This window comes from Xenopus laevis, chromosome 2S (genome assembly GCF_017654675.1).
Source record: "Xenopus laevis strain J_2021 chromosome 2S, Xenopus_laevis_v10.1, whole genome shotgun sequence".
In the NCBI taxonomy this organism is placed as follows: domain Eukaryota; kingdom Metazoa; phylum Chordata; class Amphibia; order Anura; family Pipidae; genus Xenopus; species Xenopus laevis.
The window spans coordinates 57,729,133-57,746,694 of record NC_054374.1 but is presented as its reverse complement, the minus strand read 5'-3'; the positions used below and the strand labels follow the sequence as shown (position 1 = coordinate 57,746,694).

The 17,562-nt window shown below is 37.3% G+C and overlaps 1 protein-coding gene across 4 annotated transcripts in view; it reads left to right on the top strand.

Annotated features, from left to right (window-relative positions):
• LOC108709442 (metabotropic glutamate receptor 4) overlaps positions 1-17,562 on the top strand; it is a 257,543-nt gene that overhangs the window by 177,989 nt on the left and 61,992 nt on the right. For 3 of the 4 annotated variants that reach the window (XM_041583822.1, XM_041583823.1, XM_041583824.1), the window contains exon 8: positions 891-1,027. In XM_041583822.1, coding sequence (XP_041439756.1) covers positions 891-1,027 — 137 coding nt within the window. Of the gene's footprint in view, positions 1-508; positions 569-890; positions 1,030-17,562 lie in introns of those variants that run through there. The other variant, XR_001934634.2, reaches the window with a different exon arrangement.

The window sequence follows — 17,562 nt, the reverse complement described above, 5'->3', positions numbered from 1 at the left end:
AAGAGGAGGGGCAGACAATATTTGATTGAAAGCTGAGATTTTTAAATTAGCTTACAAAAGCTATGAATGCTTTAATAAAGAATAGAAATTGGATTTCATGTTTAATTTAAAAACAACATGTATTCTACAGATTTCTGTGTCTGGATGACAGGTCCACTTGTTGTTTTTCTCCACTTTCCTTTTCCTTTCCTTTTCCATACAGTTCATCCTCCACTTTCGCACCACTTTACCTTTTCACCTCTCTCTCTCTCCAGTCTCTCCTCTTTCCTCCTTTTCTCTGTCCCCCATTTAATGTTGCTCCACTACATGTTGCTCCATAACACTCAGTACTAACATTGTCATCTGCCATGCCTGCCTGCAGTGCAGATACTGCCAGTTTTAAGCAATTCTATTGCCAAAATCAAAATTTTATATAAGCTTCATCTTACTGAAATGACACTTTCCAGATACAACTGATTAAACAGTATGTACCATTTATGAAATAATGAAGTTACTATTTCCCTTTCAGCAACCTGACACTCTCCATGTTCTCTTCATACAGAAGTCAGAATCAGACTTTAATTGGCAGGTAGGTCTAATAATCTGACTCTGCCTCCTGCATAAATGGAGAATAAAGTGAGTCGTATTCTGAGACGGGGAGAGTGTTAAATAACTTGATTATTTTGTAAATTTTGGTACCATTTGTTATCTATTTTCTTTTCTCTTTTTAGATCAAATATAGGAAAAAATATTTCTAGGTCATTTTGAATATCAATATAGATTTTTATTTTCTTTTTGTGCTAATTTTGCCTTTTAAGATCATTTTAATGATGGTCATACAAGCTTATGTATAGTAAGCATCTGTGATTCAGTTTCCTTACTCTAATACACAATCTCAATTTTTTTTACAGGCATTGCGGGGACACCAGTGACATTCAATGAAAATGGAGATGCTCCAGGACGCTATGAGATCTATCAGTATCAGATCAACAATGGCAGCACAGAATACAGAATCATTGGACAATGGGCAGATCATTTGCACCTAAAGGCAAGTATATTTGGAAAGCATTCACCATATTTATGTTAGATATTATATATGAAGACATTTTAAGAAAGTGTAAAGTTATACAGCATGACCCTACATGGCTACACACAACAGACTATATAAATGAATATATCATAATTTAAAAAAAATGTTATACATAGCTGTGTATGTCAAATTCAGAAAGAAAATGGGAATTTGGGTTCTGGCAATACAGTATGCAGTATGAATTTGTACAGGCTGACCAGTACAGACAGTTCTTTGTTTTTCTGTGTTGTGAAGATATATCTCTATGCTCTCGAACTGGTAACTCCCTTTTACACCCTGCATTCTATTGCTATACATCTTTGGTGGGCAAGTTATTTGTTAAGAGATCATATTCAAAATTATATTCTGGAGAATTGCATTATGAGCAGTTATCTGCATGGCTTTATGAAGGATAGGTCATATCACATACATTTGTGACAAATTGTGCTTTTTTTTATTATGTTTTAAGAAGTTGACAGTAGTAGTAGTAGTATTGGATTTTGCCAAAGCATTTGGTACAGTGTCCCATAAACAACTGCTTTTAAACTAAGGTCTGTTGGTTTTAGTAACGTTATTTGTATATGGATAGTAAACTGGTTGCAGGATCAGATACAGAGGGTGGTTGTTAATGGTATATGCTACTTGTAGTAAGGCTCTTAGTGGGGTCCCACAGGGTTCTGCATTAGGTCCACTTTTATAAAACTTGTTCATTAATGACTTTGATTGTGTCTGTCAGGTGTGACATATCAACTTGGTAATCAGCATAATTCATTGGCCCAATAGCCCTTATTGGCTAGACAAACCACCAAGTTTGTTTCATCCGTAAGAGACTTTAGTTCCTCCCTTATAAGATTATCACAATACTTATGATTTGCAGGTATATAATGTGAAAACATATACTTTTTTCATGAAAATCCAGATTTGATCTACACGTAGTATATCTAATTATATGTGATAAGATGTTGCAAAATAGATGCTGCTTTGATTAAAAATTAAAACTGCTAAATTTAGGAAAGCATCGCGGTTTCGTATTTTGAAAATGTGCTTTTCAAAAATCTATGGGGTGACTTTCTAGGATGAACTTTGTTTTTTTTGTATCTTTACCACACATAAACTGCAGTAAATGTGTTGAATTGCAGTAGCTGAAATAACAGAAATGATACATCATATGGGTTGCATTTATTCGGGGGCCCCTATAGGCCACACACAACCTATGTAAATTAAACAACAAACTGTTCAGTGGAGCCATTTCCTCAGATTTGCTTTCATCTGGTATGGTACCTTTGGATTGGGGGAAAGATGATGTAATTCCTATATTTGCAAAGGGATTACAATCACAGCCTGGAAATTATATGTCAGTAAGTCCGACATCTTTGGTGGGCAAGTTATTTGTTATATAATGTGAAAACATATACTTTTTTCATGAAAATCGAGATTTGATCTACACGTAGTAGACGATGTTGCATATACGGAATCCATGTGGGATGCTCTGAGCTTAGTTATAGTCAGACATAAACAAGCCATTCAAATTAGCTGAAGTGCTGTGGACTTAATTGTTTAATCATGCTACAACCCAATTTATTTTTTTCAGTGAATATATATACAGTATCATATTCCTGTATAAACTTTGTGAGGTAAAATACCCAGTCCTCTAACTAAGTACAAATATTATGGTCCAAGCCGAAATTCTTTAGTTTAATCCCTAACCTTCTATGTTGTAAGTATTAAATGATTTAGCAAAGTCTAAGTAGATCACATCCACTGCCCCAAAAAAAGTCTAGGTTGCTGCTCACCTCGTCATGAAGGTAATTTGTCTGACATTATCTATTGAGCATAAAACCATGCTGTCACAAACTATAGTATTGTGATTTTGCTTCCAAAAGTTTTCCTACCCCTCATGTTAAACTAAGAAGCCTATGAATAGTGGCACCACATTATCAATCTGCAAATCACTTGGCATCATCACCCATCAATCACATTAGTAGAAATTGGTCTATTAAAAAGGAAGCCTTTATAAGTTGGTTCCTCAGTTCAGAATCTCCCCTTTTTCCCTTCTCCCGACCTCCCTTTCATAGTTAATTGCAAATTTATCTAAAATCAATATTGAAAAATGTTTTATTAATAGAATTTTATTTGAGATTCATCAATGTGATCGTATGTTGAATCCATTCGATTATCGCATATTCGTGATTTTTGCCATAAACAACGAATATTCAAGAGTTATCACAAATCATGTGAGTTTTTTTTGAGAAAGCACCAAGCTGAGGAGCAACTGCAATATGAGCTACATGTTCTGTTTATCCCTGCTAGGATCAGACAGCTTTGTCACTTCTGTACTGCAAAATGTATGATAAGGGTGGTGAGGATGTACCACCTGCACCAAAATCTGATCCTTCAGGTCTACAATTGCCAGGGAACCATTGATTTCACTCATGCTCACTTTACACCACCTAAGGAGTGCTTCACAATAGAAAGTGATTCCAACCCATCAATGTCCAGGATGAGATTGTAACCCCTTTTTAAATATAGGAATTACATCCACTTTCCTCCAATCCATAGGTACAATACCAGAGGAAAGCTGGTCAGAGATAATCAGAAATAGAGGACTGTCTAAACCACAACCTGACAGCTGCCTGGACACCCTCAGGAGAACACACTCTCCTACGTGTGCTCTCCTGAGGCAGAAGAATGCAGACTCGTCTGTTATTGTACTCACTTATCCGAAGAGGCTGCAGTCACACCTCTGTGCTGCCCACATATCCTGTTGCAGTCTCCCTCCTCGTGGCTCATTCCTCGGTCCTCCCTCCTCAGCCATCAGTCCTAAAGCTCTCAGTCCTCAGCCCTCCCTCCTCAGCTCTCAGCCCTCCATGCTCATACCTTCTCTCGCAAGCCAGGCTGATGTTTGAGGAGGAAAGCCTGATGGCTCAGATGGTGGGAGGGCTGAGGACAGAGAGCTTTAGCACTGAGGGCAGAGGAGGGAGGACTGAAAAATGAGTCCTCCCTCCTTGGTTTTCTCCTGATGAGGGCCAGGTGTTGAGAGTAGATCCCAGGGTAGCAAAGTCTGCCACCCCTGGTTTATATTCATTAAACACAACCTTAAATTTGTAGCTTTCAAATGCTTTCCCTATTAACTTTTTACTTCTGAAATAAACAACATAGGGTGTTTCTATCATTATCAATCATTTTTAAAAGTAATGATTTAATATCATTTTAAGTGGCAACCATTTCTGTTCTGTGTTTTTAGCAGAAAACCTAATGCCCCAGTCTATTCTTTGAGGTACTGTCCTTAAGGTGCTAAAGTTTGCCTTTTTGAAATTCAGTGTATTTGTTTTTTTTGCAAATACCATTAGAGGCAGATTTATCAAAGGTCGAGTTTTTTTTACCTCTGATGAACTCGATTGACCTCAAAACTTGAAAAGTATATTATTTAAGAAAAATCTTGAACTTCTTACACTAGAACAATATTACCGAACCGAAAACTCCAATCAAATTCGACTAAACTCTAATCTAGAGAAAAGTTGTGCTGGTTTTTTTTTTAGAAAGGGAGTTAATGAGTGAAGTAAAGAATGTTTGTTTGGCTTGGGAAAGATTTGTAGCTTCAAAAGTCTGATTCTAAGCAGGATATGCACCAGCAACGCTCAAGTGCACGTGAGTGTCTTTGGAGCACTTTTGTATGAGCTATATGCCAAGATTGAAGTGGTTTGGGTCTTGCACATTTAGCTTTTGCAGGGGCAAGCCCATTAAGGGCAGTGGTGAGTGTGTTGTTGTAGACAGAGGTAGCCACATCAGGACATGAGATGGAAGAAGAGAGATGTGACGCATCTAGAGCTTGCAAGTCACGGTAGGTACGTGTTTGGGGAATAGCAGGGGTTGAGAAAAGAGTTAGTGAGAGTTGAAATGTGAGCATATTGTGATCAGAGAGGGGAAACGGTGAGTTAGTAAAATTGGTGGTGGAGTCTGGTAAATATGAGATCGAGAGCGTTACCATTGTAGTGAGAGGGGGAGTCTGAGCACAGAGATAAGCCTAAGGAGGATGTTTAGAGACAGAAGGGTTGTTAATGTTGTTAACAGGTATATTAAAATCACAAAGTATGATGGAAGGGGTGTTAGATGAAAGAAAGGAAGGAAGCCAGGCAGCAAAGTTGTCCAAAATTTGTGCAGTTGGTCCTGGAGGTCGATATATGACAGCAATGCAAAGTGAAATGGGAGAAAAGAGCCTAATGCAGTGAGCCTCAAATGAAGAGAATGATAAGGAAGGAACAGGTGGAAGAACTTTAAAAGTACAGTGGGGAGAAAGAAGCAAACCTACCCCACCCCTAGGTCTGTTTCCAGGCCTGGGAGTATGAGTAAGGTATAGGCCCCCATAGGACAGGGCAGCAAATAAAGCAGTGTCAGTAGGAGAAAAACAGGTTTAAGTAAGTGTGAGTAGGTTAAAGAAATTGGCAATGAAATGGTCGTGTATAGCAGTGAGTTTGTTGCAAAAGGATCTGGCGTTCCAGAGAGCATAGGAAAGATTAACTGAGTTTTTGGGTATAGGTATCATTCTTGTTTTAGCATAACTGTGTCACTATTTCTATCTTAGAGACAGACTCACAGTCTCCATACAATAGCCAAATAAGGTACATCTATTGTGTCAGCACAGTGTATGGTATCGGTGCTGTGGTTTCGGAAACTATATGTGTCTTTCTTAACCTTGCACTATCAATACTTGTGACGTGAGACAACAGATGTATTTCTTGTTTTTTGTAAACATTCTACAACCCTAATAACAGAATAGCCTTTAACCTTGAGCTTCTTCTACAACACAGCAATTCTGTACTAGGGTCATGTTCTATAATCTTTGGTCTTTGATAATAACCACTTATGGCTTAAACCTAAAACCCTTATATTAGGGATGGGCGAATTTCACGCGTGACAAAAAAGTTTTGACGCCCATAGACTTTAATGGGCGTCGGAGGCATCTCTCCAGCGGCGAATTTTTGGCAAAATGAAACGGGTCAAATTCGCCCATCCCTACCTGATATCTATATTCCCCCACTTTTTTTTCTTCTTATATAAGCAAAATCCTTAAGCTAGCACTGTGGGTTGAAAACAAAATATGCATATTAAATAGGGGAAAAAAAGTTGGTTCTACCAGACAAATACAAAATACTACAATCACAGTAGACTCATAAACACAGTCATATGCATGTGTGTGTATCTATATATATATATATATATATATATATATATATATATATATATATATATATAGATATATATATATATATAGATATATTTAGATATATATATATATATATATATATATATATATATATATATATATATATATATATAGCATTTCAATGATGAAGATGGAAAAATCCAGAGAAGATGCATAGTCCATTAAATGTCCAGATGATCCAGCACCACTTAGGACTAGTCCTCTAGCCTGTGATGATATGCTACATCGTAGAACAGCAATGCAGAAATGTCTTTGATGTTACTTTAGTCAGTACAATGAAAATGAAAGTCCATAGCAGAGTTGGCTTCGCCACTGATATACTGTAGTTCTCATGTGTAGTCATTGTATAGCAACTGAGTATTCAGCTGTTGAATCTGTCTGGTAGATTTTTAAACAAACATGCCCATGTGCCAGTCAAAAAGATTCAGCCAAAAATGTAAGAAAGTAAGTAAAGTTGGTATTATCTACAAAGAACAAAGATATAGAAGATATGTATGAGTACACAATTAAAGAAATATTTTCTATTAAAACAGGATGATGAATGGGGTGTATCACCACAGTATAAATACCACTTAAAATGCAGTAATGAATATTTGGTAAACATAACATTTATCTTATAATTTATATATAGTCTGTATGATTTTGTAATTGCTGAGTAAAGTTGTTTTTACTATAATAATTTTGTATGACTACAAGAAGTTGTTAACATTACCATGATAGTTGGATACTTGTGTTTTACAATAACTAATAGTAAATTAAAAACTTTGAAATAGATTGCACCAAATATAATTAGTTAAAATATACATCTTGATGTAAACAAAAGCCATTTGTTGTAAAACAATTCATTATCATCATATTTAAAGTAATCACAATAAATAGATTATAAATATTTATATATATACTGATGAAAGTTATATATACAGTTGACTTGTGGAAGGGTATTTAGAGATGGAATTAGAGTTACAACAAACAATATCAATAAATGTTTAAAAGGGGTAATTAATGCAAAGTGATGGGACACAGATAATAATATACAAGTTAATTGATACTGGAACTATGCAACATGGCCTAACACTCTTCCATATGGTCTAGAAGCCATGTACCAAACAATACAAACATTTTTTTTCCAGATATCAAATTTTTGACCATACCATAAATGATAAAGTATCCCATATAAACCATAGTACAATGTTATTATATTGGAATACTTATGTTAAAATATCATAGTAAACTATGTTTAGGATACAGATAATGAAAAAACAAAAATATGTTCACAGAATATGTGATGGCAAAAAATCTTGAACTTTCTGCTTTGCCAAATGATATTCTAATTATTGATTTATATGAAGTATTTAGACAGTAATTGTTAGTAAAATGTTGTAAGGATACTATGATTCATGCATGTTAGTTACAGTTAATAAGAAAGGAAATGCATTAGTGATATTAGAGAAATCAGTAATTTTAGACAAGACAGCATATGAGACATATACAGTAAAATAAGTTTAGTGATCTGAAATATGTTGTTACATATACAACAGAAAGTTAAAACAAATACAGAAAGAATAAGAAGAAGGAAACAAGCATGACATAAACTTAGAGATGTCCAATCTCTCCTGCAGACTGCCAAAGATACGTGTCCTCGAGGTTGAACAGCTGTTAAAGAGACAAACTGATCTACTAATCAATCTATGTCATTGTTATCATATCTTCTACCAGGAAAAGAGGAGAAAGGAAAAATTGAGAAATTATAGTGCATCTAAATTTTAAATGCAGACTAATATTGCCAAAAAAACATTAAATTTAAAATGGAAACATAATGTTCCCTAAAGTATTATTTGCATGTCTTTCAGCAGTGTCTAAAACTACTCAAACAGATCTGGTTCTCTGGTCTGAAGCTTTAAACACCTACAAAATAAAACATACATTAGAAAAATTCACAACAGTGCTGAGAATTTCCATTCAATAAATCAAATAAACATAATGCTAGATTCCAAACTCTTATATAAACAGAGATTTATAAATGTAAAATTATTTGTTGTTTGTTTACAACCTTTTTCAGAGATCATGGAACCCAGAATAGCTTTCTTCTACTTTAAACCTAACCTCCACTGTCAAAATAAAACAAGATGTTTACATTTCTACATTTATACTTTTGGTGTAATTTATTTGTATATATATTTGCTGCTCTTATGATTTTTGCTATATGTTTGAAATTCACAAGGAAAAGTGGGGATAGTTGTAGCATTTAAATTGTTGAACCCCACCAATACCTTTTCATTATATTGAAATAACACTGGTGCAATATTAGATATTTCAGTCAGTAGGATTAACCCTGTTAGTTGCATCAGTTGAAGTGTTACAATGATCACTTTCTTGTTCTATTTAAATGACATGATCTTACACTACTTTTAGCTGTCAGTTTGTTGATACTGGGCTGGAGGAGGTCAGCTGAATGTCTACATTTTTTTAACTGATTACTGTAAATTGTGGCTGACCTGCAGCTTTACAGTTAATGACAGGGAAAAGATTACTACATTCATCATATACTTGTAAATCCTTACCTTTTTTATTTATTTAACTTTGGGATACATACCAGTCTGTCCTCAATTTTCATATATCTTTTATCTATAAATGGCCTGCCACTTATTCATATAACATATACATTAATACAGAGTAATATAATACAGAGTATTAAATAATAGCTTAGTCATCCTGAAAGCTCTTAAGGATATGGAGGGAACAAATAGCAATAAAACAAATGACTATTTTAACTGTTTCTTCTTCCATGGGGCTGATCCAGTGGCATCCAATCATCAATCTTGTTTTAGCATAACTGTGTCACTATTTCCATCTTAGAGACAGGCTCAGTACAATAGCCAAAAAAGGTACATCTACTGTGTCAGCACAGTGTAGAGAATGATATCAGTGCTGTGGTTTCTGAAACTATATGTGTCTTTCTTAACCTTGCACTATAAATAATTGTGACATGACATACCAGATTTATTCTTTGTTTTGTGTAAACATGCTACAACCCTAATAACAGAATGACCTTTAGGGTCTGGCCACACAGGCAGATTCCGGGAGATTAGTTATCAGACGACAAATCTCCTCTTCTTCTCGGTGACTGATCTCCTTGCACTGCCTTCCACTGCCTTCCGCCAGCTAAAATGTAAATCGCCTGGGGGCAGGCACATGCAATGCTTCATTTTCCGAAGTCGCCTGTAATTGCCTCACAAGGAAACTTCAGGCGACTTCAGAAAATTAAGTGCTCCATGTGCCTGCCCCCAGGCACTTTACATTTTAGGTGGCAGAAGGCAGATCGGGGAGATTAGTAGCCGCGAAGAAGAGGAGATTTGTCGCCTAGCGACTAATCTCCCCAAATCTGCCTGTGTGGTCAGACCCTTAACCTTGAGCTTCTTCTACAACACAGCAATTCTGTACTAGTGTCATGTTCAATAATCTTTGTTCTTTGATAATAACCACGTATGGCTTAAACCTAAAACCCTGATATCTACACAAACAAGTCTGTTTTCTTCTTATCCCAGCTGGTTCACTGTTGATTGCAAGGGATTCCAGTTCCTTTTGCCTTGTAAGTGCCTTGTCCAACTGCCTTGTATAACTGCTATTTCTAAGCACTTGTGAAATATTAGCACTTAGGAAATGTTTTTTTAATACTATGATCTCTCTTTTAGTGTCTTGAGTTTCCTTTACAATCTTATGTAAGTACTAAACCTACCATCATTTTTTTTTAAGGTTGTTTTGTTTTAATAAATATTACAACAAAAAACATTGTTTTTATGGTGAGAAGGGCTGAAAGGAGCCAAAAAGCCCTTAGCTAGCAATTGTATGCAAAGTGATGCCTTCTGAAATCAGAAGGTATTTACTTGTCTCATGCCATACACACAGCACTGCCTAGATACCAAAAATTAGAGTTTTGATTCTCCCATAAGGCATCATGGCAGAGACATGCAAATCACTCCTTTGTGTCCCTTTGGCCAATTATGCATCCAGAACCGCTGGTTTATAGCACCAGTGTCGGACTGGGGGGCCCGGGGCCCACCGGGACTTCTGTCCAGGGCCCCCCTTGCTGCGCCGCACCTTACCCTGCAGTGCGCTCCCTTCCTTCTGTGCAGTGCGCATGCGCAGACGGTGCGATGCTGGCGCGCATGCGCAGACGGTGCGGTGCTGGCGCGCATGCGCAGACGGCGCGTCGCTCCGGTTTTTTTATTTATTTTACATAACACGATTGGGGTCTGGCCCGGCGGGGGCCCATGACGGGTCGGGGCCCACCGGGTTTTTTCCCGGTTTCCCGCCGGGCCAGTCCGACCCTGTATAGCACAGATACAGCCTAATGGTTCAGAGCCATATATCCAAACTTGCAGACAGCCTGTTTGATCTTGTTAGTTCTCATCAGTGCAAGATATTGGAACATGGCTTCTGAGAGGTAGGACTTTGAGAGTAGCAAAAAAAGGACCAATTCTGGTTATGGCGAGAAGGGCTGAAAGGAGCCAAAAAGCCCTTAGCTAGCAATTGTATGCAAAGTGATGCCTTCAGAAGGCATCACTTTGCAAACAAAAAACATTGATACATCAATAAATATGTGTACCGTATATACCCGACTATAAGCCGAGTTTTTCAGCATCCAAAATGTGCTGAAAAAGTCTACCTCGGCTTATACTCGGGTCAGCGGTACCCGACCCGAGTAGCTGAGATTGCAGTCACTTTTAATCATTCCTATACCAACAGTTCACTTGGGGAGAGACTGCAATATCCCACAATGCCCTCTGTTGGTTATATGAAAGAATAATAATGCGCCCTCTGTTGGTTATATGAAAGATTAACAGTGACTGCAATATCACACAGCACCATCTGTTGGTTATATGAAAGATTAACAGTGACTGCAATATCACACAGCGCCATCTGTTGGTTGTATGAAAGAATAACAGGGACTGCAAGATCACACAGCGCCATCTGTTGGTTGTATGAAAGAATAACAGTGCGCCCTCTGTTGGTTATATGAAAGATTAACAGTAAATGCAATATCACGCAGCGCCATCTGTTGGTTATATGAAGGAATAACAGTGACTGCAATATCACACAGCACCCTCTGTTGGTTATATGAAAGAATAACAGTGCGCCCTCTGTTGGTTATATGAAAGAATAACAGTGACTGCAATATCACACAGCACCCTCTGTTGGTTATATGAAAGAATAACAGTGACTGCAATATCACACAGCGCCATCTGTTGGTTGTATGAAAGAATAACAGTGCGCCCTCTGTTGGTTATATGAAAGATTAACAGTGACTGCAATATCACACAGCGCCCTCTGTTGGTTATATGAAAGAATAACAGTGACTGCAATATCACACAGCACCCTCTGTTGGTTATATGAAAGAATAACAGTGACTGCAATATCACACAGCGCCATCTGTTGGTTATATGGAAGACTAACAGTGACTGCAATATCACACAGTGCCCTCTGTTGGTTATATGAAAGATTAACAGTGACTGCAATATCACACAGCGCTCTCTGTTGGTTATATGAAAGAATAACAGTGACTGCAATATCACACAGCGCACTCTGTTGGTTATACGAAAGATTAACAGTGATGGCAATATCAAACAGCACCCTCTGCACATGGTAGTGGGACAGTGGGACAATGCACACAGTAATCCGTTTGGCAATTCTCTGTCACCATCAGCTTTGCAAAGAAGTCCGGTTGATCGCTGGGGGGGTCGCTTTGGCAGAATGTGCGCTGCTGGGAGACAGGGCTGTAGTTGTGTCTAGGCTTATACTAGAGTCAATAAGTTTTCCCAGTTTTCGTAGGTAAAATAAGGTACCTCGGCTTATACTCGGGTCGGCTTATACTCGAGTATATACGGTACATTTAAACATGTCACTGGCATTTACTGTATTCCTTTCAAATGTTTCCACTTCTCTGGAGTACGAATTGATTGTAGAGGTCATTTCAGGTACAGAAAAATGAAAAGGGATAGTTCATTGGATTGCCTATTTGTCACAAAGTTGCGTGCCTGGGCCCATTTCCCACCAAGGACTTCATACCTTTATCATGGGAATCATAGAGTCAACTAATTTTATCCAGGAGTCCCTTTTGGGAGGGGTGGGTTCCATCCAGTGCATAACCACACATTTTTTTGCATAAAACAACAGTGCCCTAAACCTCAATCTCACATAAGTAGTGGGTACTAGGTGTTCAACTACACCCAGGAGACATACCATGGGGGAGATTATTTGTGGGAATTCCAGGGTGTTTGCTAAAGAGGCCATTATTTTTGACCAATAGGCATGTATAACTGGACATGCCCAGATCATGTGTAGAAAGTTGGCTTTTGGGGTACCACATCTGGAGCAGTTACATTATCCTTCTTACCCATTGCCTTCAGTTTAAGTGGGGTTATATAAAGCTCGTGAAATACTTTATATTTGCACCAATCTATCCCTCATTGCTATCAAACTTGCATACATAGATTCGGTGGCCTCCTCCCAGTCTACCTGGGTGAGCTCTGGGATGTATGTTTTCCATCGTGCCTGCACTGTATTAGATGGAGAGGGGACTCTAGCTCATTTATAAAGCCTAGACAGCAACTTTACAGGTTGTTCAGCAAGAAGTGTCTCCTCTATTATCATTGTGGTAAGGATTGGATAGAGAGTACCAAATTGGGCCTTGAAAGTGCGCCAAATTTGGAAATATCTAAATAGTAGGAGGCTCGACGGCAAACCTGTGAAATTATTGAACAGGCAGAAGCTGAAGTTCACCAAGCTGAAACCACACATATTGCTTACCCTACACTAGATACATATGCCAACTTACTAGTGACACGGAATACACTGGAAAGACATAATACCCTTCTAACAAAAAAGTTCTTCTCTATCAATTACAGAGGTACTTTGAGCAGGGTGATAAGAACGGGCAACTACTAGCATACTTCACAAAGACACAATTCCCTATCACAGCAGTACCAACCATAAAAACAACAGTGGGGCAAATGGTTACTTACCCAAAACTAATAGTAGAAGAATTTGCAAATTATTACCAAACATTGTATAAATCCACCCTATCCCACTCCGATAACACCCACCTCCCCTTCCTTGACAATATATCTAACCCAAGTCATGAAATGCTTGTAAAATCATTGTTACCTCAGAGGGGGAAAAGTCGACCTGTAAGCAGAAATCCTGAACAAACACGACCACACATTCTCCAAACATATTTCTGTTGCTTCGCATTGTTATTAGGGCCCTTCAATAGAGTCATTTATCTGGTTTGGGGCCTATATTATTTTATTTCTGCTTTTATTCACCCAATGGGTACCTGCTGCCTGGGAATGGGTGGTGCAGGTAAAAGATAATTATGTCCACACATATCCTAAATTTACAGAGCAGACAGTGTGTTAGTCTCCTTCCAGTGGGATGCATAAATCCAGGCAGGTTTCCCTTCAACTTTCACTGCAGGCCTTTATATTATGATTCGCAGCAAGGCTGGAGGGACTTCATCTGATGTACGAATAAAGTGGAAAATACTGTTCAGTCAATTCATTATGTAGCAGATCAACAAGAGAAATTCCATCAAAGTTCCTCCAAAAAATTGTCAGGGCCAAAACATTTTTACTGCTTTTAAATAACTTGGCAAGACACTAGCAAGTCTAACAAAGGCTTCACAACAAAAACTCTGTGCCCTCCAATAAAAAGTCTTAGATTATTTCTAGAAGAGCCCTAATACTTAGGGGCCGATTCACCAAGGGTCGAATATCGAGGGTTAATTAACCCTCGATATTCGACTGGGAATTAAAATCCTTCGACTTCGAATATCGAAGTCGAAGGATTTAGCGCAGATAGTACGATCGAACGATCGAAGGATTATTCCTTCGATCGAACGATAAAAATCCTTCGAATCGTTCGATTCGAAGGATTTTAATCCAACGATCGAAGGAATATCCTTCGATCAAAAAAAGTAGGAAAGCGTATGGGGACCTTCCCCATAGGCTAACATTGAGTTCGGTAGGTTTTACATGGCGAACTAGGGGGTCGAAGTTTTTTTTAAAGAGACAGTACTTCGATTATCGAATGGTCGAATAGTCGAACGATTTTTAGATTCGAAGTCGAAGTCGAAGGTCGAAGTAGCCCATTCGATGGTCGAAGTAGCCCGAAAAACACTTCGAAATTCGAAGTTTTTTTTACTTCGAATCCTTCACTCGAAGTTAGTGAATCGGCCCCTAACTGTATGTAAAACCTTTATATAGTATATATATATATATATATATATATATATATATATATATATATATATATATATATATAGATATATACGAAATCCAAAGGTGCACTCCGTTAACTCAGTGAAGTCCTGGGTGCCAGCCAAAGTGAGTAAATATTTGCGAAAAAGAGTGACACTCACAGGTTGTTTTCAATGCAAATAAGTTGTGCTTTATTCCACTCAACGTTTCGATCCCTCACAGGGATCCTTGTCAGGAGATTACAAAAAAAAAAAAAAAAGAAATTTTTTGTTTGTAATCTCCTGACAAAGATCCCTGTGAGGGATCGAAACGTTGAGTGGAATAAAGCACAACTTATTTGCATTGAAAACAACCTGTGAGTGTCGCTCTTTTTCGCATATATATATATATATATATATATATATATATATATATATATATATATATATATATATATAATTTCCATTTTTCCCTTAGATTATTATCTTCAGGCAATATGACTCATATTCCATGTTTTAGTAACGTGGTGATGGCAATTGCAATTATCAATAGTAAAATAATACACAAATTAAAAGTAGACCCTATAATAAAAAAGCATAGCATGTTCCATAAAGTAATCCCCTAATGGTTGTAGTTCACAATTATTCTGGTTGAAGACGGTCCCAAAGTAAGGTTCACCTTGTGTTATGAATTGAATTCAAAATACAGTCTACTTTACTTGAATGCAGCAGTTCAACATTTTGTAACAAACAATTTTAATTTTCTTCATTATCCATTTTAGAGGCTAGCTATATCTCCACAAATACATCTGTGTACGGTGTGTAAGATGAAATATAAAAAATCAAGGACTAGCAGTTCTTAGAGTCTAAAAACCGATTTCCAAAATAAGTTTGCAACCTAAATCTCACTTAACATTCTATTTTAATATCACTGCAACATAGAAACCATGGCATATTAATCAATTTAGACGCAGACAAAGAATTCGATAGGATAACTCACACACATATTAAGAGACTTCTTAAATTTCAACACTTTGGGGCCCATTCACTAAGTTCGAGTGAAGGAATAGAGTAAAAATAGTTCGATTTCCAATGGTTTTTTTGGCTACTTCGACCATCAAATTGGCTACTTCGACCTTCGACTATGACCTTCGACTTTGAATCGAACGATTCAAACTAAAAATCGTTTGAATATTCGACCATTCAATAATCGAAGTACTGTCTCTTTAAAAATTTCTTCGACCCCCTAGTTCGCCACCTAAAACCTACCGAGGCCAATGTTAGCCTATGGGGAAGGTCCCTATAGGCTACCTAACAATTTTCTGATTGAAGGATAATCCTTTAATTGATGGATTAAAATCCTTCGAATCGTTCGTACGAATTGCGCAAAATATCCTTCGATATTCGAAGTCGAAGGATTTTAATTTGAATATCGAGGGTTAATTAACCCTCGATATTCGACCCTTGATACATCTGCCCCTTAGTGTGTATAGAGTGTTAAACAAGTTTAGCATCTGTATACCAATCATACACCCATGTTCCGCAAACAGATTTAATTCTTCAAGATTCTTGATACAAAGAGGCACAAGACAGGGGTGCCCACTCTCACCATTACTTTTCAACATAGCCCTAGACCCCTTATTAATAAATGAAGCTTTCCAAGGTATTAAGATAGGCATCCAACAGGTAAAACCAATAGCATACACTGACGACATTCTCCTCTTTTTGAATAAACCAAAAATAGAACTGCCAATAATACTAAATAAAATAACTGAATTTGGTACCATAGCAGGATTCCAAATTAACTTAGGGAAATCAGAAGCTTTTACGATTACTACACACCACCCCATTAGACTGGACCAACCCCATCCCATTTAAAAAAGCAAATACATATATCAAGTTCCTTGGAATCCAGCTCCCACAACATCATAAAGACATATACAAACTAAATATAAGACATTCTGTTGACCAAATAGAACAAGAAACTCGCAAATGGTCCAATACCAACCTGACCTTATCCAGAAGAGTTTGTCTAATAAAGATGGTAATATTCCCCAAACTACTTTATAAAATTCAGATGGCAAAAGACTACAACATATTCTAAGAACGTTCATATGGAACAAAAAACATTCTAGAATCTGTACTTTAACACTTCAACAACAAAAGCAGGAGGGTGGACTCAATCTCCCAAATATAACAGAATATAATGAGGTAGCCCTTTTAAGATACTCAAGAGATTGGCTCCACTATTGGAGCATATACACCACAATATCCATAGATGAAATGCTGACAGAAGGAACTTAACTAAATTCCCTTTTACATACAACATTAAAATATATTCCAAAAAAAGCATGAAAAAACACTATTTATTCACACATACAAAACTTGGACTTATCTCCTTTTAATTGCATTCATTTAACATGGATCAGAGACAAAAGTTTTTCCCAGGTCTCAATAACACAATATTTCAAACATGGTAGACACAAGGCTTACAGAACATAAAAGACACGATCACAGACAAATACACACAGCAATCAATCTCAGACTTAATGCAAAAATATCCGTTCATACAAACTCAACAATTTGAGTTTGAGTAAAGCTACGGAGGCATTTTATTGCCAATAGATAAGCTGCAATAGTACAAGCTTAATTTATTTTGTAGAATGTTTTTTTTTTACCATACCTGAGTAAAAAGCTGTACAAGCTCTCTTGTTTGTTTAGGATAGCAGCTGCAGTATTAGCTTGGTGTGACATCACTTCCTGCCTGAGTCTCTCCCTGCTCACTTATAGCTCTGGGCTCAGATTATAGCAGAGAAGGGAGGGGGGGGAGGAGCAAACTGAGCATACTTGCGCCTGGGGCAAGGAGGTTTAAGCTGAAGGCAGGAAGTCTGATACAGAAGCCCATGTATACACAATAGAAGGAAATAAATGCAGTGTTTCTTTAAGAGAGGACTCATAGCAGCACTACTTTTTACTGGTTTACTGGTATATTTAGGTGGACCTTTCTGATAAGGCTTACTTAGTTTTAACCTTTCCTTCTGCTCTAAACCAATT